This window comes from Haliotis rubra, unplaced genomic scaffold (assembly GCF_003918875.1).
Source record: "Haliotis rubra isolate DU_JTF1 unplaced genomic scaffold, ASM391887v1 Scf425, whole genome shotgun sequence".
Lineage (NCBI taxonomy): Eukaryota > Metazoa > Mollusca > Gastropoda > Lepetellida > Haliotidae > Haliotis > Haliotis rubra.
Genome location: NW_025767108.1, coordinates 640243 through 660238, shown reverse-complemented (window position 1 = coordinate 660238; position 19996 = coordinate 640243). Strand labels below are relative to the sequence as shown.

Genomic DNA, 19996 nt, shown 5'->3' with positions numbered 1-19996 from the left:
TTCGGTACCTTAACGCCCTTCAAGGATACAGCCACTAACAATATCAGTTGTTAATTTAAACTACCAATCATAACACATTTATCTATTTACACAACTTTAATCCAAATTTATCTAACAATTCTATTTCTTTTAAAAATTCAATTATTAAATGATAATTACCATTAAAAAGATCCTTCACTGTTCAGACATTGAAATAGTTAGGCGTGCAGGTATTTAAAGTACTATAAGTCGGCATGATGCATTGTTTTTTTACCTACCTTCACGGGCGTTTACGTTCTAAATTTATTTATTTTAATGTGTATAGAAGTGGCATATTTCATGCTTAACTTACATCGATTATTTAATATCGTTTGATAACCATCAAACAGCCAATTCCCTTAAACTGGTGTACACACCTGAACTCGAAATTAAGGAGACAAGTGAGACCGCCTCAACTGTTTCATATTTGGATCTATGCATGAAGATTCAGAGTGACCAAAAAATCTCCACAAAGCTGTATGGTTTCAACTTTCCAACTGTCACCTTCCCTTTCATATCGATCAATATTCCAATAGATCCAACCTTTGGTGTTTACATTTCACAACTTTTGAGGTACAAATATTACTAGACTTAGCATATTTTCATGACGGGTGAATTTAATTCATCTGAGACGTTCCTATGACTAACAAGATATGCTGGTTCAAGAGTATGGTCTTATTCTGCATCATTGTTTATCACCTGACTCTAACTCATAGCTTTCAGTTGGCTAATTTCAAATTAACGTAATTCCCATGCACAAATCTGAGCACCCCTGTGATAGCACTTAAAACAGTATAGGCAACAAGATTCAGGTTGCAGAATTTTACAGGACAGTGAAATGCTTTAACCCTAAAGTATGCTTACGTGTATTTGATCTTTCATACCCTCATTAAGTTAGTTGCATTCTCAATGTTATTTGGAAATTTGATATATATAGTAATTCTGTAAAATTAACTAAAGTTAGTAAATTATGTTGAAGCTAATATTCATGTGGCATTGTTGGAACTCGTGCAAAACCGAATAGCATACATTCTGATTAATGTTCTGTTTTTACGACTAAGCTCAGCTTCCTAAATGTATTTATGTGCTATGTTTTCTTTGAATTGTGTGAGTGGAGATCGTAAGTGAAAAAGCATTGTCACATAGATGATTGATTAATGTTCTCTGTCAACAACTGCTTTCGTTGTTTTTTTCTTTGGGCTGTATGATTGTAGATCGTGAGAGAAGGTGAATGCATTGTCACATTCATATTCTTTTAATATACGGTTGAATTTCTAAATAATCGCCAAAGCCTGAAGGAATAATGTAACTCAAGCTGGGCGGCACGCAGGTAGCAAAAGTACTGTAATTACCCATGGTCTGTGGTATGCTGATCTACTTCACCTGTTGGCGATTTGTAGCCCGGTCTACTATTCTATTGTTCTCTTCAGTGATATCTTTTTAAGTAAACACGCCAGTTGTAAGCCAAATCTGGGATACGCTGGCATTGTACTTCTTCTTTGACGACATGTTTATATGGACTAAAGTTATTGATGTTAATGTACAGATTGTTCTCATCACAATACGGCTGGCATATTATCGATGTGACGTCCCCATTTCACGCATAAGTTAAAAAGCATGAAGCAAGGGCCATAGTTTTGTTAACAGTTATGTGAAGACACCCATTTCTGGACTAAATTTGTATCGTGACAGTAACAGCTGTGTGTACAATTTGAGTTCCCCATTCTAATTAGTTTAGGAAAACTTGTCCCTTTCCGGAAGAGGAAGGACGGTCCAATATCTTTCGCCCAACTTCTAGGCATAGGATCAAAATGCTACGTCAAAGATAATACGTCATCTCCATTTAACCTGGTGTCAAAATGTATACCATTCTATGACATGCAAATACGATTGTCTTTACCTGGAATACTATTAGAAAACCTTTTCAACTTGGTGGCACAATCAACAGAATTGATGTTTGTAGGTAACTCGAGCCAAAAAGTAAAAGGTCTCTTTCGAATTGATATCACAATTTACTGAAATATGCGATAGGACGTATTTTCTAGGAAAGAGTGTCCGTTAGCCTTCATAAAGCGTTTCTCTTTTCCACTAGAGTTTGGATTACGGACCTGACGGCGATATTGTCTGAGGGAAAATGGGCAGAGCCAACTTCTGGTTACATGTAAAACATTTATAGACACCGTGCTAACATAATGTATACATTGTTAGCTTGTGTGTACGGTAGTTAAAGGAAACAAAAATGTGCATTTTTATTAAATAAATGTCCCACCTTCACACTGCATATCGTTTGTTGTCCATGACTGGTCTTTGGTACACATCGTCCATTGTCCCCTGACTGGTGCAAAACCATTCGTCTCGTTGCAAGTCAACCAACAAATGCTCTTAAACGTCCATCCATTTGTACAGCGGTAGTCCAGGCCATTTTGTGGTGGTAATAGTTGAGGACATTCAGTTGCTAACAAAAAAATCCAGATTGTGTAAGACATCAAACAATTTATCAAAGTGATAATACAAACGGCGAACTTATGTTTAATTTACGCAGATTAAAAATCACATCTGCACAAAAATTTCTATTTTATATGTTATCTTTGAGAAGCGTACGTCTATGTTATTATTGATATGCAGTCAACACAATGCAGACAAAGTTGCTGTACCAATAAAGAAGATTCAAATGGGTTTCCAAAATACGACATGACCTCGGGCAAGTTCTAAAATTTTGGAAACTCTTTGCAATGAGTGAGTGAGTTAAAGTTATAAGTAACATCAGCAGTATTTCAGCCATATCGTGACTATATCAAGTATTATGTTTATAATAATTACAGGTAAATTTTAAAAACCTGTCAAAGAAGGAATTTATCACGTATATACATTTAAAAAACTAGCAATTAATTTTAAAACATTAACTATGCAAGTAGTAGACAGAGTGAGGCTTCTGGACCAGGGTAATCTAAGGCTTCATTTAATAGATAAAGCCTTAGTTGGACCCTTACCATTACCATCTACTACAGAGCTTTATTTCATAAAATAAGACTTTTTCAAGCAAAATGTCCCAATTCCCAAAGAAATGTATTACGCTCCCAAGGGGAATTGTGTCTCTCATATCACACGAAACGGTGGGATACGAACTCCACCGGGTATCTTACCTCTATGTCGTGTTGACAGGAGGTAATACTGTGTCATACGGTACGATCAACAATTCTTCTTTTACAAACCCTCTGCCCGGTCCATCCATCAAGTAGTACAAGTTAGGTTCGTCGGCTTTTATATCCACTTTATCTATGTTGTAAGTTTTGACTGACCATATAGGATCGGTGGCACGCTTACGACTATCACCCTCATGTTCTCCCGGTTGGTATAGATACCTCAGGAGAGCTCGGTCGGGTATCTGTTTCTCCTTGCCAACCCGTGATGGAGCAGCTGGTTCGGCTATCACCGATTTTAGTTTGATAGCGTCTGCCGGTTTCTTGCCGGTGAGTCGTGTGATTTCATGGTTGATTGCCGACACCACCTTAGGGAGCCGCGCGACCCATTCGGTGTTGGGTTTATTTAGACTTATTTCCTGAGCGTACTGATACCCAAATAAACGCTCAGCCAAAGTCCTATTAAATCTCTCTACTATAGCTTGACTGCGATGGGCTCCGGCAGTACCACGCCTAACCCTTGTATCGTGCTTAGCCAGCAACTGTGATAAAACACCCATGAACTCCCGACCGGGGTCAACTTGCAATACAGTAGGCCACGTTAGTGGACTGCGTTTGTATATACGCTCAATAGCTTGAGCTACCTGGGCAGAATCTTTCGCGGTCAATGGTTCAGCTTCCTTATACCGGCTGGCTACATCCACGATAGTCAGGGCATACTTGTAGGTTTTACGTCTCACCCTGTCGTGAGGTAGGAACAGTAGGTCTGCTTGGTGAACGTTATTAGGTACATTAATACCAAACTTCCTTCTAGGCACATAGCGTGGTGGTGGTAAATATATCTGCCAAAGTGCTTGTTTTTCAAGCCATGTTTTGACCTCCTCCGGGGATACTCGAGTTATTTTAGCTATCTTATCTACAGCGCGCTAGCTCCTTTCCAATACCCACGTGGACTATAGTAAATAGCCTCAAATTTTTTTCTGGTTCCGTGACATGTCACCATTTATTTATACCTATGTTCTTGGTTCAATTTTCTCATGTCCGTACGCGTACGTGTTTATCCCATCAATGGCTATCCAACGTTTAGTGTCCATAGGTGATAATGATGTTTTATTTATAGTCAGCCCGTATATCCTATGCCCATCACTTCTAAGTGTGTTCATTTTATGTTTAAAGGTACGGGTCTTGAACAGGGCTTCCTTGAATCTGGCGTGTTTGATGTGTTGTTTCACCACGTACTTCTTAACACCCTTAGCTTTCCGGATCTCACCATTGTCAGCCTTCAGTATAGAGTACATCTTAGGCCTCAACCCTATGTACTCGGCTATGGGCGTGCCAGCACACTCGTCCTTCATCTTACCTAGGACCTTTTTTATTCACCGTGCTGTGTATGGCATGGTCCTTGGGGTAGTCGCTGGTGTCGTACAAATCGAGGTGTTTTTTTCATGTCCTCGTACACGTCCTCGGTTCGAATCTCCATCAGCAGGGAATCCGTGTCAGTATATAGTACTTCACACCTGTCATCGTACTGTTTCTTCAGCTCGTTGTAATAAAAGTCATACATCAGGTGTTTGGATAAATCGAGGATGCTCATCCCAACGTAAACAGGCCGGTTTAATATTATGTGACTTTTCTTCATGTGTATGGCAGCCAGGTCGTTATCGAATATCTTACTACGGTTGAATGCAGGGTTAGCGATCAGCTTCCTGAGTTTTTCCTCCTCATTCGACCGAACCAGCTTCACGTCCACGCGTTTTCTCAGGTTCTCCATCGTCTTACCGAATACCGAGTTGTTCATGAGCTTATACAAGTTTTTCTCAAAGTCACTGGTGGCCAGCTTTCGCAGGTCCGTGTTCATTCTGATGTAAGGCTCCATCCAAGGACTTTGGGCAAACTTCAGCACTCTGTGTATTTTGGTCAGTTTCATACCCAACGACAGGTACAGCTGCAGGTTGCGATAGTGAACGATGTACTTGGTCTTATTCATTAAGTTAGGCACAAGTTTTTCAACGCCCGTCACCCGCCTATCTAACAAGTTATGTTGGTATTCAGACATCCAGTCTGGGTTAACCCTCATACGTTCGGGGGCTAGGGGGGTAACTGTTGTGTGATGTGTGTAATGCCTTGGGATACTCCAAGTCAACTTCGAGGATATAACCTTTGTTCGAATCCGGCGCGATGCTCATAATATCGAAATCGGATGATACCCATTCGAATCCCCCTGTGGGTAGATACTGGCTCATTGCCCAGCCGTACAGGTTGTTGGCGTCGAGATAGAGAATGTGATTGGTTGGCTTGCTAGGGTCGTAGCCATTCACGTATTGATTATTTGCTTTAGCGTATCGTTTGGTCGCCATGGAGATCCCACCTCGCAGACCTTTCTCAACGAACAGGTGCATGTCATAATCAGTAAGCAATTCCAACTTAACTCCGGTCTTTTTTAAGCAAGGCATCCCACGACAGGCCTGGGCTGGTGTAATACCATGCTGGATCTAGTTTATACTGCTTGATACATGTCCTCCTAAATGTCTCAAACACGTCGGCTAATAGTAGTACATCCATCTTCAAGTACAGATCGTGATAGTCACCCAGGTTTTTACAACCAAGTTTATTCCATACATTAATAGCGTACGAGTAATCGTCTTCGGATATTTCCGAGTCTGTCAGATTGCTGTAAAATTCTCTGATGGGGGGTAGTCTGGTCTCGGCGAACTTAGTCCAACTATCCATGTACTCATAGGGATACACACCCTTCCTCATAAGCAGAGATCTAGTCTCGGCGTCTGTGTATCGATCGGTGATAGGGAAGGTATCGTTGGCTTTGATCAGGCTGGCTAATGACGACAATAGAAATTGACACGAGTCAATGAACCTAAGTCCGTCTAAGCTGAAAGAGAGATATTTCTCCATGTTGTTGGGGATGCACGTTATATTACCATCGATTTTCGCGATGGCCTGCATGATTAAGTGAGAGTCGTACCCTCTCAAGTTGTGAAAGACAACGGGAATGTTTATTGTTTTAGGGTTGATTCTAAGCTTGAGGTTACACTCGTTATGAGCGGCGCCCTCTATACTTACCGGTTATGTGACAGTGATCTCTCACCGAATCACCGTTCAGTGGTGAGTCACACACGTGACAGTTAATGCTACGGGAGTGAGCTAACCTGTCGGCTTGGGTTATACGCATGGGAGCGATTCTATACAACTTTTCACTAATAATTTCTTCTTCCTCCTTCAAACACTTTAGAAACCTTTCAACCGCGTCAGGACCCCTGTATACTACGGGAGATTTCGTTTCACCGTCACAACGGACGACTACGTATCCAAACCCACATGCTTCATGCTCTTGTGTTTTGTATGTGAAGCTCTCACCTGTGGGGGTATCCTCAACAACCTTAATTGGTTTGATCAATGCTTCAAAGTCGGCGTATATGATATAAGGCACAGACATTTGGTGCTTGTGGTTGTAGAATTTTAGGATATTGTCACCTTCCTCGGGCATGTCGATGCGTATAGCCGTCTGTCCCACACCTTGACAATACTCCTGGTGGGATTCTAATAAATCAGCTCGGCTGAAACCGTGCAGACATCGCATACAAAAGTGTTTTTTCCTCTTGTGTTTCGACTGATCGTACAACAAGCGATTGAAATGTTTTATCCACGTGTAGTGATACTTTTCACCTCGTTGGATCATGAATATATTGATAACACGTTTCCCCACCAACGAGCTGAGCCTGTGTATTATTGTTGTGTCGTCTTCGTGTCCAAAGACATTTATAGCTAGATTATTCTGTTTTTCTACTTTAGTGATCTGAGATATGGTGGTTGGTTCATCTATACCATCCCAGTTGAGTCCATCGTCTTGGGGATAACTAGAAGGCCTGTTCGAATGAGTGTCAGCTGGAAACAAGGCTGATCTGATAGCTAATCTCAAGCAATCGTTTCCTCTATTCTTGACATTGACTATGGCCTTTTTTTTCTTATAGTATGGAGGCAAGTCTAGGTATGACCCGCCTTTGAACGGCACGTAGTTAGCTATGTCTAGATAGACAATATCGATTTTATCTACAGCCCACCCGGATCCCAAGTGTGTGTAGCGTTCTAGGTATTCCTGTATCTGCTGAAAACTAGTATCGATCGATGTGTTTATAGTCTCTATCTGGGTCACGACCTCTTGTACACCTCGGAAGTAAGGCTGAACGTACTCGGTAACATCCCCTACGTTCTTCTCGAGTGTCATTTTAATTGTGATTTGAAATTTGATACTTCCAAGACTGGCTAGTTCCTGTTTTATTTTATCATCTATCAGGGGCTTAATATCTGAGACATCTATATTCCTATCAACGCCAAGCATGCGCCAGCCTCTTAAATACTTACCTACAGCTACTCAGTGCGCATTTAACTGTATAGTATTCATAATTGCGTACACACCTAAGGAATTAATGTCTAATTGGGCCACCGTAAATGTAAAAAATCATATATCCTCTCCGTCACCCCAACCAATTATATTTAGATGGGCTGTTTCGATCCAGTGCTCACACTGTTTGATATAGTATTCCTTGAAGTTTAGCAGGTATTCCGATATACTTGTAAAACAATCTATCTGATATTGAGTCGTGATGTTCCCCACACATACGAAGGGACGAGTATACTTAACACCATCTTTAATCCATACCATTTTCAATATTACCTGAAATCTGAAGTTTAGTTTATCTTTGAGTATGTTTTTTACCTGAGATTCGATGTCTTCACTGGGATCAAGTTCCACAAACATGTCTATATGTAAGTGTGTAATAATCTCTAATTGGGTCACTGGCAAAGGGAGGTAACTCACACTGCCATCTTGAGAAATCGCCTACGTTCTTTTATGTAGGCCTTTTTATTCTCGTAGATGAGGTGATGTCTGACTACGTTCGCCCCGTGAGCTTTACATAAACAATAGTGTCCTTTGACTCCTATACCACACACAGAACACGAGTAGTTGGGACTTCCCATGTGGAAATAACAGTACCCATGAGTACCGCATCCCCTACCACAGGTCTCGGTCTTCCCCATAAGTATGTATTCGCATCGGTACATGTTAACATATTTATATGTGTATTAGTCTAATTGTTTCACAACCAAAGCAGTCGCCGCTATACCCAGCGCTATGAAGGTCAGTTCACGGTTCATTTGTCCCTTGGATGGTGTGTAGTACTGAGCGAGTGTTGGCTTCTGTAGTGGCTCCAATCGTTTACCAGTTAATAAGTAGTATTGTCTCGCTGCGTCGTCGACATCGTGGAATGTTTGAACGGCATGGTTTTCACGCCTGAGTTGTTCGTTAATGTAATCGATCCTCTGGAGGCGTTGTTTAGCGTGCACTTTCGGCCTGTGCTATTTGTAAGTTCTCAATAGCGAGATCGTGCAGCTTCCTCTCCTTCTATATTTCAGCCGTGTGACTCTCGTAGTTTCGAAAAGAGGAAATTACTCCCGGAAAATGCTAGGGCATTCACTAACGCACCACCGACCATCATAGCAATCGTAGCCATCCTTATATTTATTTCATAATATCTTCAGGTATTATTCCTTGTTTTACTAGGATGTCTTTTGTGGCCATCGCCATACCAAGGTTCATTATTAGCATACCCATATCCTGTAGGTTGAAATCTAGCTTGATAGTTGGTTGTTTAAGCACCATTTTGGTCAACCGAGCGTATCCTACGGCTAGACTGGCGACCACTGTGGCGTGGTATGCGTCGTTGACGAACGTTTTCCCCTCAGACATTATGTATATGATATAAAAATATATATTTTATTGCATGATATGCGGGTTGACTTTTAATTCCGGGGGTGTAGGGAGACCCTCACTTCGTGTATATAACCACGAGATAGCCACGGCAGCAGTTGCGCATACAACTAACAAGAGTCGCTCCGGGTGAGTCACCCTGATAATTTTATGTTGGTTACACCACCGTTTACACCACTCGTTTCTTCTGCCTGGTCACCTGTGTGTCCTCTCCTTGAAGGTCTCCGACAGTTGTGGGGTTTGTGCAGCATCCATCTATACTATTATTATTATTTTTCCTCTCAAATTGACAATGCTTTGCCGTAATAATCGCCGCCGTCACCGGGGCTAACAACATACCGTATTTGTGGTACAGCTCGCAGCTGATAGAGCTCAAGGCGTGTTCGATAAAAGGGTCTTTCTCTAAGTCTTCCCACAAGTAAAGTCGGCGCTCCGGGGGGATGGGAAGGAAGTATGACGCAATACCAGTGTATATCTGGGTCATAGCCGATCCTATTGTTTTTGTCATTTCTGCACCTAGTCTAGTCTCGTATTTAGCGTACAGTTTATCGATTTCTTCGGCTGACATTTTGTGAATTTTATCCGGAGTGTACTCCCCAAAGTAATGTTTGGCTTTGCCACCAACAGCCAACGCCACCAGTTTCTCTCGCTTATCATCATCCACCTGTGGTGATTGGGGTACCAACAGTTGCTCTAGCAACTCCTCACACTCCATCCTATAATATGATAAGTAAGTTTTAGTTTTAACAATATAATATACGATATAAGCGAAACACAGAGAAATAAAGGTTAAGTTGCACACGACGAACACTTCAAATACCATAACTATACTAAGCATTGCTAAGCATTGTTAAAAATTTACTAAGCAATTGCTAAGAATTTACTAAGCATTGCTAAGCATTGCTAAGCTAAAACACACTATAGGCTACTGGTTGGTCTGTCTTAAGCACGAGTTTAGCGTGTTTAGTTTCAGCTAGCTGTTTCTTCACCCGTTCCCGTTCTAATTTGCTCATCACATCGTTCTCTCTCAAACACTCTTCGAACGAATCCCTGTCCTTGCAGTGAAATAAGGCAACCCATCGCGTCTGCTCCTGAGGTCTTTCAACACCGAGTTGAACTTCTGCTAGCACCCAGACGCTGTGCTTTATGCGTGTCGGCCTGAAAATGCCAGGTACGATAGCATATCTCTTTTTTGTTATCTCGCGATTAGCGCTGCAGTCGTCCAGTATGAACAACGTCGACTCCCCTTTAAATTTCATATGGTAAGCTTTCAACCAGTCCTGTAGACGTGGCCCCGGATCGACTCTGTGTACGTCAGGGTCCGTCATAACCCAAGGTCTTTCCGTGTACGTTTTATTCATGCTCAGAGTAGGACACATGATAACGATGTGGTCGAACACATCCCTGTAGTACCCCTCCAACATATCCAACACGAAAACGGTCTTCCCACAGCCAGTCTGCCCGCACACTATGGCGCAGTGTGGGTCGCGGGGCAAATCAATACCATCAGTAGATGGCTTGCACGAATCTCCCATTGTCTATATTAAGTTGCGCATCCATAATAACGTACAGATATAATTTCAACTTGCCAGCGGGTTGAGCTTTCTTGGTAATCTGGATAGTAATTCCTTCGCTACCATTGTCTATTCTACGGCTGCTACCGTGTAGTTTATCGTCATCTGTGGATCGCATGTCCAACCACAGCGCGTACTTGTTGGTTAAGTATTCGCCGATTTGCACGGAGGATAGGTCCAGGTCTTTGGCTATATATGGATGTTTGCTCGGCAGCTTTTTTATCTCATCCCACTGCTGGTACGCCCTCATACCATGACTGAACAGCTGGTTGGGCACGCCCTCTATGGTCACTTCCACCTTTTCAATCTCGGGGTTGAAAAACTTCGCTGTCCCCTCCGAACGGCTTCGTAATCCTCCACAGGAACTACCAGGATGCCTTTCATCGATCGCGCCCGCACGCTCAGGTTGATATTCCACACAGTGTCGCTCTTATCCCGCACGATAGATCTATGCCTCAGTATACGATCGTACAGGATGGCCACATTACCCGAGTACTGGTTTCGAACCTGCCTGGCCAGCTCCGGGTTAGTGACCATGTCGAACTCCAGAGAGATGTTGTCTATGGCGTAACTAGCCTCATCGCCGTTCGGCGTACGCACTACTTTACTGTAGTCATTAAACGTGAGCTCGTATTCAAGCCTATCACCCAGCGGCTTGGTAAAGCGGCGTGTTCCGTGAGCAACTTCGAAGTCGAAGCACGCAGAACCGGTTCCCGTGCATTGAGCGATGGCCTTTTCACCGTCCGATAGCTTGTCTAACTGGTCTGCCGTGAAGGCATACCCAATGCGCGATCTGGTCGATTTACTGATACCTTGGTACACGTCGTTGACACGTTCTCCCTCGCTTTTCCAGAGGTCCCTGTAGCAGTGAAAGACGTCGCTGTCGTCGATGCTAAGCACCTCGTTGCCGGTGATCTTGATGGTCGTTTTCTTGATGATAGCTCGACCTACGTTCCGCACTAGCTCGCGTTTGTCGTTGTCGGAGGTCAACGTGATGTTGAACGCCAGTCGAACAGTGCCTGGTACAATGAGGTCATTCGCGCCAAGGTTTGGAAATCTAACCAGCAGCGTTTGATTCTGGTCTATCTTGCTGGGATTGTTGGTGATGGTCACCGACTGACGCACGGCTTTGACACCTAGGGGCTCTCTCGATCTCCTGAAAGGATCTAGTTTTCTACCGTACATTGTTATATAAATGAAATATATAAGTTTTAATACTAAATAATGGCTGAAGGTGGTCATGAAGAAATACCTATGGATGATATGTGGGATAATAGTGCCCTAACATTCGAGGATGATGAAACCTCATTCTCGCAAGGCAACGAACTCGTGAAGCAGGCCGTCAACGGGTTTTACGATGGTTTAAAAGAGGATAGAAATTACGTAGAGCCGTGGGGGCGAGAATATTCCAGGTTTTTTGTCGATGGTAAGGGCACGCTGCGATTGAGGGCTCACCCAGAGATCGATCTCATGAATAAGCGCACTAGAGAACCGCTTGCTTTATCAACACTCGGCAGTCGCCATGGGGTGACTTTATCCGCGATGAACTAGGCTTCATAGATTACGGGGCGACGGCCTAAAGCCCTTCCCCTTCAAGATCTGCAAGACATCAGGGCGCCACATCGGATCAAGACATGACTGATAACATTGAAAAGCTGTTGGCCACCTACCATGACAAACCCTTACCCGGATTCGAATTTACCGCTTTCGGGAACTGCGGGGCTGGACATGGCCATGCAAACCATTCGCGGCCATCTCGTGAACAACACGGCCAAACTGGACGCGATAGACGACCATATCGCCCATGAAAAGGTCAAACTCGGTGAAACGGAGGACGAGTCTCTGAAAGCCACCATCGAGGAACGAATACGTAATTTGGAAGAGGAAAGGAAGACCCGGCTGGAAACGGCATCCTCCTTCCGAGACCAGCTTCGATCCCAGGTCAGCCGTGTGCGGGAAACCGTTGATCGAGTCCTCCACCAAGACACCACGTTAGCTGACAGGATCCGAATCCTGTTCCGGGAGCAAGGGATCACCATCGCCAGCATTCTGACTGCACTGGGCTTCATCATATCTACCCTGGTGGTGTCACTGAGTGGGGGTACCCCCACACCCCCAAGTGGTGGCGGTCCAACACCCACAGGTGGTGGTGTCAGAGACTGGATTAAAAAACTAGGGGAAACTCTAGCTAAACTGGCTGGTAAGGCCGCCGAAGCCCTGCCCGGTATCCTGGGTAGCATCGTCTCGTGGTTGCTGAGCGCTCTGGCTAAAACTGCCACGTGGCTCAGTCAAAACCTGTGGGCAGCCATCGTCACCGTGGCGGGTCTGGTGTACGTAGCGGCTAAGGAATTTTTAACCAAATGAGCCCCAAAGCTACCCCACCAACCACCATTGCTGTTTTATTATCGATGTGCTGCTCCAGAACGTGTGGGGGTGACCCCACAGGGGCTGTTGGTTGAACCCTAGGCTCCGGGGGTGGTGCCACTATACCCGTTTCACCGGTCGTGGGTGGTTGGACGTGGGGGACGTTGACATCGAGGTTGACGCCCAACTTTTGGTCCGCCGTGGCTACAATTATTTCATTGTTGTAGCCCACCACTTTCTTTATTCTCAGTTGCATATCGCTCGGAGCCATGTACAGTCCCACGTCGAACACGTAGTCGACTTTCGACCTGGCGTATTCCAACACGTCTTGGTAGCGTTTGATTGCACTCGGGAGATCAACTGGAGCATTGATAGCATCCTCTACGTTGACAACGAACTGTTTCTGAGCGTCGTAAGCAGTCCCCTTACCTAGTATATTGGAACGCGTTTGCGTCTGCGCACCCAACAGTGCCCATACGTACGTTCGAATCGAGTCATTCAAGCGTTCGGTGCCGGCACGAGTATACCCTTTCGATTCCAACATGAACTTTTTCCAGTCACCACCCTGCTCGAACCTCCAAACTCGGTAATCCTTACTGTCGTCGAATGCCATGTAACGGTCATCCCACTCGTTGGTTGTGATATGATATGACTTGTATCCCCAATCTTGCAACTTCTTGCTGGCTTCCACGAGAGGCATGTTGTGAACGATAGGAATACCCAATCCGTGGTTCGGTCCCGGCAAACGCCAATCCGTTTTAGTGTCGATTCCGAATTCGTTGCAAATACGTTCGTAGGCCCGTCTATCGTATTGGTTGTTTACTGCATTCCACGCTTTTTCTTGTGAGAGTGGAGCGCTGATCTCTTTGAGGATACGCCTGACCTGGTAGTACACGTGAAACGTGAACACAGACTGACTCAGCGGTCCACGCCGAGTGTCGGATACACCACACCCCGTTGTAGCGCACCACACTGCGAAGTTGAGTTGATTCTGCCAGAACTGCATCGGGTTGTTGAACCAAGCGTGCACTGTCTTAACGTTAGTCACCGAAAACTTATACTTATCGAACACATCTATGAACTGGGCGTCGAAATACAATCCATCAGCGACCACGATCTTCATGTTTTAAAACTATTATATAATGAGTTTATATAACATGTACATAACACTTCCAGGAATAACGAGCGGCGAGGCCGTTCAGCTGACGCGCGATCGATAACACGTCCGGGTCAACTCAAGTCGCACTGTGCGATATCACCTACCTACCACGATGGACTAACATCAACGCTAGCAACAATAAACTGTTCGTAGGTGGCGCTAGCAACAAGATAATTGATGGTTACTACAGCGTGTGCTCTCTAAGCGACGAGGTATTCAAACCATTGGGAGCCGAACTCAAGATGAACGACTCAAACGGCACAGTGGTGTTAATCAACAACGGAAGAAACTCCTTGCGGCTAGGCCGGCCATTGGCTAGAACACTCGGTATATCGCCTGACGAGGTAAAACCAACGACTACAGTCACAGGCACTAAGTTACCCGACTTAGTACCGTACCGAGAGCTGTGCATTCATCTCAACCAGGTTAGCACAACGGACAATATTCAAGGAGGCCACCCTTCCACTATACTTAGAGCAGTGCCGGTTAAAACGGAGAAATACAACGACGGCAGAACCGAGTCGTTTTCAACGTGGCAATATAAGAGGTTAACCCAGGGCAACATCCCTGAGCTGATAATATCGGTGTTAGATATAAATCATAATCTCGTGAATATAGGATACCTCAGCGTAACGCTGCACATAAAATGACCAGCGCACAAGGTCCCGGAATGAAGTTGAAAAAATGCATCAATGTGGGGATCTCCGATCTCGGGGACACACGCGGATTCGACGACCCCGGAGTAGATGGTAAAGTGTACGCCTTGCAACTAAAAAACAGCATTTACAAACGCGTTGAAGTTCCCTCCGGTGGTACTAGCAACCTAAGTGATATAGTAGATACCTCAAGAGCGGCAGTCAACACTAAGTACACCCTTGTCAACACCGGTGATAATTGGATGATATATCCATCGTTCGGGGGCAAACTGTTCGACTTAACCGATGTTGAGAGCACTACCGTCGCCCGAAACAAACCATATACGCTCGTCTTCACCGATGATGACAAGTGGGTGTTATTACCGGTAAAGTCGACTGGTTTCTCAATATTAGGCTCGGCTCCCCTCGTGTTCACGGATAATAAAGACAACCACCTAAACAAAGTCGTGAACAATGGAACCCTGCTCGTGGCTTACATCCCGACTCAGAGACGTAGCGTAGTCATCAGCCCACTCGCCAATATGGCAGCCCACATGCTATCGAGTAAAGCGGGGATGCAAAACGTGGTATTGCAGTTGGTGTCTGAATTCGAAGGTGTGGTCAGGATCCTGGAGAGTCTACCGGCGAACTCAACACTTATCATCCAAGTCTACCTAGGGGAACCATCGCGGGATGATGTAGAGATCGTGAAGGGGGTCAAACTCCGGTGGGGGAAACAACAACAGTATCACGTTTGCAACGTTTACGCAAGCGGGTGGGTGTCGACTCCAAAACCAGTCTGCAGGGTGTCACCGTGGTCGTGGAAGACACTATATCACTAACCAAGATCTTCCTACCCGACAACATACACTTCATGGGGGTGAAGTGCACCCCTGAACTATTATCAGAAAACCAGTTGGAAATTATATCGTAATAATATTATAGCAATGTCTTGGATTCGCCCCAACACTACGCTTAGCGACCTAGGGGACACAGAGGGATTCGATCAACCTGGTGAGGAAGACACCTTATACATCCTGCACTTCAAAGACAACGTGTATAGGCGGGTGTCGTTATCAGATTTTAAAGAGCCCAAATGGATAGTCAACTTAACACTCGCCTCACCTTATATCACATCAAAAGAAGATGGGTATATCTCTGAAATTAAGAATAGCGGTACCGCGCTCGGGTGTTTCGTTCCGGGACCTAATACAAAGATTGTACTAAGCCCGGTTTTACCCAATATGTTACTAGCATTCCACGGGGGGTGAGTTAAATTATGAATGCTACAGACACCGATTGGGATATTCCAGTTGTGTCACCAGGCTCCACACTCATCATAGAAGTCTACATCGCTAGAGTTAATAGTAATAATCTAGAACAACAACTTGTACCTGGGGTGATAATACACTGGAATCCCCAGAAAGTTCATGAACGTTACTGCACCATCATCATACAAACGGACCCCTCAACGGGTTCTATAACCTCCTCAATAAACCCCTCCTATGGGGATCGTGTGGATGTAAAGTTACCTATTAAACTCTCATCTATTTTCCTACATGAGGATTTACACCTTATAAGTCTCAAGTACGTTAATCGACTGTTAACTGAAACCCAATTAAAATATCTTTTGTAATATATATTATAGGATGGGATTGTATCCAGGCATAGATGAAGTATCGAAGACCCTGGAAACCGTAGATGGGTTCCGCTTGAGGCAGTTATGCGATGTAAGACGCCAACTAGAACAAGACCGCGACAAGCGGAAAGCACTGTGTAAGAAGTACCATAGAGCTTTCAACATCGTGGATGGGGCTGATACTACCCTGATGGCAACTAGCATGGGACTAGGGGCAGTAGGTGTTGGGTTGTTGACAACCATCGTAGCTGCACCTATAGTGCTGGGACTCGAAATAACGGCTGGGGTGTCAGGGGTGTTGGGGTTGGGGCTTAAATTTGTATCCCGTAGACTGCATCGTAAAGCATTGAAACACGATGAGATAAGGGTTCTGGCTGAAGCGAAGTTAAACACGGTGAGTGAGCGTATTTCCATGGCACTCGCTGATAGTAAGATCTCCGAGGAGGAGTTTCGTTTGATCCTCTCTGAACTCACAAAATATAACGAAATGAAGCAAGATATTCGGTCCAAGTCTCGTAAGTCTGCTATAAGTGAGGATGAGAAAAAAAAGTACATAGAACAGGGAGTACAAAAAGCCCGGGAAGCCTTTATAACGAACACCAAAAATATAACAGACGATTTACGTTAAACTGTTTCGTCGAGGTCAACGTGACATAGCGACATGTTAACATAGATAAAATGAAAAATGCACTATGATGGATGGGCCAGACAGGAATTATTGATTCCAGACAACGTGTCACGTGATGCGTGGGTGCGCATGATCTACCCGTTAAACTGACCTACTTCAGCTAAGTCCGCGGTAGCTCAGTCGACCCATTATGTATAGTCTGCGCAAGCTGTGTATGTGGGTTCGTATCCCGCCGTTTCGTGTGATGGCCAGCCGGCACAATTCCCCTTGGGAGCGTAATACATTTCTTTGGGAATTGGGACATTTTGCTTGAAAAAGTCTTATTTTATGAAATAAAGCTCTGTAGTAGATGGTAATGGTAAGGGTCCAACTAAGGCTTTATCTATTAAATGAAGCCTTAGATTACCCTGGTCCAGAAGCCTCACTCTGTCTACTACTATGCAAGACGAAACAATATAAACACAGGCTATAGATTGCCAACAACTGAAGGTAGATTAACATACTACGGACCATGGAGACTAACAGTACATTTCCTTCCTACATGGACTAGCTGCATTTACACCATCCCTTCAGCTACTAGCAATTCTAGATAATCTAACCATAAATTAAAAATGGCCACATGCTACGATTAAAATTAGTTGGAGGTGTAAATTAACTTTGAATGTTTTGATACTTACGCACCCTCTGAGGAGGACGGAAACTCTTTGGAAAGTTTTGAAACAGTGTTTAGGAAACTCTTGAAAATGGCTCTGTGGAAACTGGTAACGCTTTAAAAGTTTTGCACATAACAATATTGTGCAGAAAATACGCTGATATTTGCTAACTTGTTAACTGGCTAGTTAGTTCGTTAGTTGGAACTGTCTCGGTTACAAGATGTCAAGAAAGACAGTCCCTTCATAGCAGCTGCTTGTAGCTTTCATATCCAATTAACAAGGACGAAAATTATTTAATTAATAGTTTTCGTTAAGAATCATACTTTGCAATTTTCACCTTATCAGTATGGCTATTTGAGAGAAGTTCACAGAAAGCATATTCAAAACACAAATGTCAAAGAGCGGTCAATAGAAACAATATTCACAGAAACGAAACAAGCCAGAAATAGAAGCTTGAAAATATACCAACAACTAAACGTTGCCATAGAAAACTGTAATATGTGGATATTAATGGCAGAACAACGTTTTATGACCATGACATTGCGTCGTAAATCCAGATGCGGGTCAGGGTTCATGCAACAATGTCACAGACTCAATGTCCATCGAGAACAGCGGTGCATAACTGCAGTTGCCTTTCAGAAGAATGGATATTTTTGCCATTACAAGAAATGTTAAAGCAAACAAACAGCGATCAATCATTCATTCGTTTATAACCTTTGATCAACTATTGAATATACTGTCTTGTCAGACACCCTCATCCTGATTATAACGATCAGACTGGGTAAAACCGATGTTGACCTAAAGTTGACTGACTCGAGGCAAAATCATGTAAATCATTTAAAACTGAACAGGAAGACAAAGTCATCAATATCTCCCGCAATGGTAAAATACTCTTCATGAATATGTCTTACTCTACTGGTTATGACTATGTCAAATGTTTTATATAGCAAAATGAAAGGATAGTTATGAAAGGTTTTCAAATTCTGCTCCAAAAATGAGCACTACCTCCAATTCCAGTTGTTGCCATGGAAACGCAAAATAATTATTTTATTCAGAAATCCAAAACTACCAAAAGGCACCAGTTCATTACTAGACCTGTGTATATGCTCTGTTTGGTGAAGAAATATTGAACGTTTTTCAAAGTTCTGCTCCGGAAAAGACAAACGTGCACGGACGGAAGGAATCCAAAATGATATCCCCGCCGGTAATAAAAGGATACACACTGCATGCTGTATATTAATAATAGCACTTTTGACAAAAGTCAGTCTAAACGTAGAGTGTTACTTCGGTAATAATCAAACTAATCGATTATTGATCATGTGTTCGATGATTTTGCAAACGCAGCTTGTTAGTAAATTTCAAAATAATTTGAGGATCGCTATGATCACGCCAAAGTGTGGGTATTGGGACATATGTAGCATGCATCAAGACACGAAGAATAAAATTTCCCCGAAGTCCAAATGACATCAAATATATTTAAAAGGGCTTCCAACCATGATTCTGGTAATTGCCTCCGGAGATGATAATGTAAACTGACGGGCAAAAGAAACTTATCACTGACTTCACTAGACCCAAAAATAGTAACCGAAGACCTTGGTCAAATTTATTATAATTATTTTACAAACAGAATTCATTGCCAAGGCAATACCTTGACGTTAACGTCGTGCAGGTATTTTCGAACAATTCTAGCGGTGTGAGCCTTGCGTGTCCGTCCTGCAAAATGACTCCTCTTGGCTGTTGTGGAATAAAGGGCACCACAAAAGGTCTGAACATCGAACAGGTGAACTTCTTGAACGCTGTTTGGTGATAGTCGCTCTCCTCTACGTCGTTAAACTCCAACTCCGCCACCGTTTCTGTCCAAACTCAACCGAATTTTGTAAAGAGCTCTCTCTGCCAGTCACGTCACTGCCACAGACGTACAGTTTCTGTCCATACTTTAGAGTACTTTGACGGTGTGGACGGGTCAAGGTCATTCTACAGAAAGGGCGGTAGACTCGTGTACTAGCCATGCCAGGCTGTTCGTCTGCTGATGGCGTGTCCTACTGCTGTCGCCGTCAAGAAGCTGTTCCGGAGGTGTATCCGACGGATGTAGCGGTCTTCGGCAGTGATTCTTTGTCTTCCCGACCGTGGGCAGTCTTAGGTATGGCCTGTTTGCTGGTAGCAGTTTATAAATTTAGTGATAGTGGCCTGGCCACGGTTGAGGGTTCTTGCCAGCAGCAACAGTTTATTATTAGGTAAATTCCAGCTGACATTATGAAGCCCCATATTGGTTTTATATATTTTTTCAGTTACTGCATACCGGCTCTGTCCAACATTGGTACTTATGCCACAATTTAGCCCGTGAGTCTGAACCAATGTCCCACAATCGCATGTTGTACACTTTGAAAAATGCATGATTCGT

At 43.7% G+C, this 19996-nt stretch overlaps 1 protein-coding gene across 1 annotated transcript in view; it reads right to left on the bottom strand.

The window, feature by feature from the left end:
* The window catches only part of LOC124288796, a 318833-nt gene that overhangs the window by 253368 nt on the left and 45469 nt on the right, over nucleotides 1–19996 (bottom strand). Inside the window, exon 8 of the mRNA XM_046725327.1 lies at nucleotides 2288–2473. Coding sequence (XP_046581283.1) covers nucleotides 2288–2473 — 186 coding nt within the window. The remainder of the gene's footprint in view (nucleotides 1–2287; nucleotides 2474–19996) is intronic.